Source organism: Canis lupus, chromosome 15 (genome assembly GCF_011100685.1).
Source record: "Canis lupus familiaris isolate Mischka breed German Shepherd chromosome 15, alternate assembly UU_Cfam_GSD_1.0, whole genome shotgun sequence".
NCBI lineage: Eukaryota > Metazoa > Chordata > Mammalia > Carnivora > Canidae > Canis > Canis lupus.
In genome coordinates, this window is record NC_049236.1 from 62,421,504 (window position 1) to 62,427,503 (window position 6,000).

Sequence of the window (6,000 nt, forward strand, 5' to 3'; positions counted from 1 at the left end):
ATTTTCATGTATCCATTAAATCCTCAAAACCCACTGAGATTGGTATTATTTTCATCATCTGCATTTTGCCCAATGGATCAGGGAAATGACGTCACTCCTCTAAAGTAGCTGAGCTCCCCGGTGTTGGCAGTGATATTCCAACCCAGCAATGCCGAGGGCCTGTGGAGATCCCCAGCACAGCCTCAGACTCTACGATTATGGGAGATACGTCTGAGGATCAAAATGAATTCAGAAGTCAGAGAATGCTTACACCATATCAGAACTGACATTGGACTTGCTCAAGCTCACTGAATTTATTTCATTTTTCTTTCCCGGGCAGAGTGCGGTGGCCGGCTGAAAGCAGAGCTGAAGCCCAGAGACCTGTACTCACATGCTCAGTTTGGTGATAACAACTACCCGGGACAGGTTGACTGCGAATGGCTGTTAGTGTCAGAACGGGGTTTCCGCCTGGAGTTATCCTTCCAGATTTTTGAAGTGGAGGAAGAAGCTGACTGTGGCTATGACTATGTTGAGCTCTTTGATGGTCTTGATTCAACCGCAGTGGGGCTTGGTCGATTCTGTGGATCAGGGGTAAATACAGTCCCTACAAGATACCATAGCCATGGTAGAAAATGCCCATTGAGTCATGACTGTGATGTGTACCATATACAAATTGGCAATGTTTTTACCAAAAAAAAAAAAAAAATCACATCCTATTCTTATTGGCTTGACAAATTATGCTGGGCCTCTACTCCCTTACCTCTTCTCCATCTCTAGTGAGTTTTCTCAATAATATCACCTAAGAGAGATGAACTTAGTAGGTATAATTGTTTGTTACTGTCCACATCCTAACTTTTTCTATTCAGGTTCTTATTGTGCAATAAACATTTAAGCATTTAAGAATCTAAAGGCAATAAATTTAAAGACACACCTTTGATGGTTTTGTAAGCTTCTTAAATTAAAAAACAGAGGCAAAGGAATATACACACCATTCAAATTGGCGTTCCCGTCTCAACAAATACGCTTGCTGAGTGGCAGGGCCACCCCTGGTGTGTGGGCTTAGCCAGTGCTGCCAGAATGTTCCACTGGAGTGTGCGCTTGTGCATGGGACAGAATGCCAGATCCAGGTCAGAGTGTCACCACGAGAAATAAGAGAAAAAGGAAAGTCTAAGATTTCCTTAATGCTTCCCCCCCACCCGGGACCCCCTGCAAAAATATCAAGTGGTCTTCTGAATATATACATATTTTGTTCTGAAGACATTAGTTCCATTTTTTTGTCTACTAGTGCCTATTGCTTACATAATCCTGAACTTGAATAATATTGAATTCCTGTCCAAATACCAGCTGAAATGAAACGAAAAAGCTTCTTGGTATTTAGGTCATTAAAACGAACAGGAATGGACGATTTGGATTCTGGAAGTGGCTCTGCCTCAGAGCACCTTCTTTTTTTTTTAATACATTTATTTTTTATTGGTGTTCAATTTACCAACATACAGAATAACACCCAGTGCTCATCCCGTCAAGTTCTTTATCTTCTTTGAGCCTTACTTTATTTACTTGTAAATCACAGGAACTTGGCTTAAAATCTGGGGGAAAAAAAACCACCAAGTTCCAGAACTTGGGAACAGACTTACGTTCCAAGCCCAGCTACATTAATGCCTATGATCTTGAGCATGTCATTCGTTTCTCTGAATCTCAAGTTGGCTCATCTGTAAAATGAAGAAGTCACTTATACCCACTTTTCAAGGTTGTTGGGAGGATTAAATCACATACCAGAGGGGGGAAAAAAATCCCAAACATGAATTACACTGAAGAAAAAAAGTGACTGATTCTGTTGTTTGTTTATTTGCCTGTTTGTTTGTTTTTGTCTTCAGCCACCAGAAGAGATCTATTCAATTGGGGATGCTGTTTTAATTCATTTTCACACTGATGACACAATCAACAAGAAAGGATTTCATATAAGATACAAAAGCATCAGATATCCAGATACCATGCATACCAAAAAATAACACCAAAACCTCCATCAAAACGTAAAGGAATGTGCATAATGGAGAGAAGACGTATTTTTTTTAAATGAAGATATTAGTACAAATGTTTTATATAATGAGTCTGACCGGAAGAAAACTGTAAGACCAGGATTATGTCTGTACTAAAAGAGAAGTTTTCAAGCCAACCCTGATCAGCATTGCCAAGACATTGCAACTCCATGCTTGATGGTATAAATACAAATAAAGCTGGTGAGAGGGCATCATGTAACTTCAAGGAAGACTCCAGAAGCTTTTGTTCACGGCTTGACATAGATGCCTTGCAATTCAGACAGTTCAATTCAGGGTCTTGACCTTGCAGAGTGTTTCTTTTTGACGATTTTCAAGATTTTGGGAGAAAGAAAATGAATTTGCAGGTCATAAACTGAAAAACCCTCTTCTCGTATCTTAGGATAATTGCTTTGGCTTTATATCTTGGATACAGATCCATATAGGATGTTGCGAAATGGGAGTCTTAAGGGCAGTTTTGCTTTAAGTGTGGGCGTGTCTGATGTTTGGGAACTGGAATATTTCAGCTTCATTATTTTCACTTGCAGGCCAGATTCACCTCTTTGAAACACAAAAAGATCTTGACACCACTTCATTTTATTGACCCTTTGACAAGTTGGAAATGCCGATAGTGTCCATGATGGCAGTTACACTCTAGACATCATTTATTTAAGTCCTGGAAAATGCCCAGTTGATTGGTAAACTCAAGTTCTTTCAGTGAAAGTGCTGCCTTTTCACACCAAATTTAAGAAGCGTTGTGATGTCTTGGGAACTTCACGAGGGAACTCCCAACAGGTGTGAACAGAATTCTTCGAAGGGACTGCCTGGATGGTCCATTCTCGAGTCACCAGTGCTGCTACTGTCTTTTCTGTTGTTGTCGATCTGTTGTAGTTGTTATTGCTGATGTTGTCATGGTTGATGTTATATTTAAAAAAAATGAAATGAAGTGGAAGTAGGCCATGTAGTCATTGAAAGAGCTGTCTCTCTCTCTCTCTCTCTCTCTCTTTCTCTCTCTGTCTCTCTCTTTTTCTCTTCTTGGGATTCGGTTAAAAAATGCAATGTTGGAAAAAAAAGATTTGTTTCTGAAAGACTTTCTATGGTGCTATTCCATAAATGTTTTTTTTAAACAAAATTTTTGACCTTTGAGCCAACCACCTGTAGACTATGAATGTTTCCCTATGTCTGTCTGGTGGCATTTGAAGACTAAAGACTTGTTCAGTGTATCAAGAGTCTATCATTGCAGGGCAGCAGTTGTCCCGTGGACCCAACTACTTATAATGCCTTAGAATTCTTGCACATGATCACACAGATCCTCCTGGAGACACACCTTTTGAAAGGTTGAACATAATAATGTATGTTAACTAGCAGCTCTATGAGGAAAATCCATTTCCGTGACTGAGAACATGGGGTATAAATATGGTGACCCACTTTTGTTGTAGAAAATGAATTATCTGCTTTAAAGCCATGCGTGTTTTTAATATTGTGTATGTATATGTGAGGTCGTCTGAGTGAGTGAAGCTATAAGAAGGTGAGAAGTAGTGGGGGATGGAAAAGTTAAAATTTATGTGCCAAGTTCTACTAGAACCCTGTTTGAAGTAGCACCTTTCTTTTAGGAGATTTCATGGGCAAATAATAGGAACTTCTAATTATTATCAACAACGTGAAAAAAAAGGTTTTTTCCTTTACAGAAACTCTATTTTGATATGTTTTGATGCTGACGTAGATTGCTATCTGAAGTAGGTTTGTTTCTGTTACCTGTCCATGAACACTTGACGTTTAATAAAATTGGGTATTTTTCTTCATTTTTACAAAATTAAGCTATACACACAGGTGTAGCTTATTCATTTTTTTTGGTCCTTGTTGCCCTGAAAAATATTTTCTTGCATATGAATTATTATATGTAAATACATTTTTAAAACCAATCTTTTGATCTTATTGAATGTTACTTTGGGAATGTGTAACTATTGCCTGCAATATAATGAGCTTTTTAGTGGAGCTGATTTATTCCAGTAACTTCTATATTTTTTCACTTAATCTTCAACTAGCCAAAATATATCAGGAATGGGAAGGAGAGGGGAAAAACCCATAATACCTAGTGTACTACACTATGCCTAGCTGGGTACTAGGCACATGGCACTAGCTTTTTAAAAAAAAAACTTTATGCTACCCTTTGAGAATTGTGGTGATGTTCTCATTTTGTAGTTCAGGAATGGAGGCTCATAGAAAGTATGTAACGTTCCCAGGATCACAGTGTAAAGTTAGATGTTGAAACCCAGCTTGTCTGATATAAAAATCTGTGCTTGTTCTACAAAATGTAGTAGAATCAATCTTGACATATATAAATAGTAGACATGTTTTTATGGTGAAACCTTTCCACATAAAGTAAATTTTAGGGGTGAATTACAGTAAAACCATCAGGATAAATATATTGTTCTTTTCAGGAACAGCATGACAATTCGAATATCAACTGTAGATATCTTTAAGAACCACAGTTAGTGCTAGAAATTAAAAAAAAATAACCTACTCTAGTTCAGAGTTAGTAACGTGGATGGACCTTTTGTTAAAATAAATGCATTAAATTATTCTATCTGGCGTGGTAGGGGAAATGTAGTTTTCTAGTTTAAGAAATATTCTGGATATTATGATTGAGATCTTATTAGGCCACAGCGAGCTGCTTTCAACACAACCAAGAAATGAAAGTGAAAAGATATTTAGAAGGTATATATAGAGATGTCCCAACTTCAGATCTTCAATGTGAACATTAATTTTTACTGTATCTTATGTCAGATATCAATTTGCTGCATATTGTTTTTATATTAATTCAATTTTGGCTTAAATGTGTTGTTAAGTGCAAGTACAAACAGCTTTGTTGTTATTTTGTTAATAGTTGTTACTGTTTCAAGCATTTTATTAAATTAATTTTGTAAATTATTTTCAACCCTTACATCAGTATATTGGTTGTGCTCTCTATTTGCCAAAGTTCTAACTCCTATACGATCCTCACTAACTATACACAGAAAATACTGCTCCTATTTAATATGATTTTATTAAATTATTTTTCAAGTCAATTTTGAATATTAATCTAGTTTATTAATGAGATCATGACTTAGCATAATTTCACAAAACAACATTTAAAATATGTATGAGAAGCAGCAATAGTATTTCCAAAGTCTCCAAATGTCCCCTTCCTGTATTGGCTGGATTTTTGCTATGTAAGACTAATTTTAATATATCACAGTATCAGATTCAAATCCTGTCCAATTTTGTTTTTAAATTTCTTAGTCTCTTTTATTTGGTCTCTATTGCTACTATATTTTTGCTGGTAAGCCTCAAATATTAAATTTTGCTCTCTCATACAGAAAATCTCTAAAAGCTTCTAATGACTATTATTCTTCATAAGGGTAAATATTACTTTTTATAAGTAAAGTATAACCATGTGTGATATTTAAAAATAACTTACTTAAAGCAGTTATCAAAATGTTTGGAAATTGTGTTCAGTGACAAAGGGAATAAAACTTGCCTTTTGGAAAAACTTTAATACCATTTGTGAAATCTGGCATGGGAGGAGGAAAGCAGGAACAACAGTTACCTCCTAAAGATTTGTAGATTGAAGTTATGCAGTTATGCCTTCTATTTTATGAGAAAAAATTGTGTAAAATGATCATATCAAAAAGAAAACAAAAAGCTGGTCTGTGAACGAATTAAAGCTTTCTATGCTTCAGTGCTTAGGAAGTGGTCACCAATGAGTAGTTAGCTGTTAGTCTTTAGCATTATTATTATAAAATTAGGACCCACTGTCATTAGCTTAAGAAATAATTGATGTAACAGATGGATCTAATACATTGCGAGATATTATTATTGGTCTCCAAACTTTCTTTTGACATCGACTTGTTTCATTGTCCGGCCGCAACCTGCCCCCTTTCAGCCTCCTACCAGTAAATTCAGCCTGCTTCCAGGCTTCCAAGAAGGTCCACTCCTCCTATGCAGG

General features: G+C 36.5%; 1 protein-coding gene across 1 annotated transcript in view; it reads left to right on the forward strand.

Moving 5' to 3' along the window:
• TLL1 (tolloid like 1) overlaps positions 1-4,943 on the forward strand; it is a 194,536-nt gene extending 189,593 nt beyond the window's left edge. The window contains exons 20-21 of the mRNA XM_038559153.1: positions 320-570; positions 1,854-4,943. Coding sequence (XP_038415081.1) covers positions 320-570; positions 1,854-1,988 — 386 coding nt within the window. The 3' untranslated portion in view covers positions 1,989-4,943. The remainder of the gene's footprint in view (positions 1-319; positions 571-1,853) is intronic.
• Positions 4,944-6,000: the final 1,057 nt, after the last annotated feature.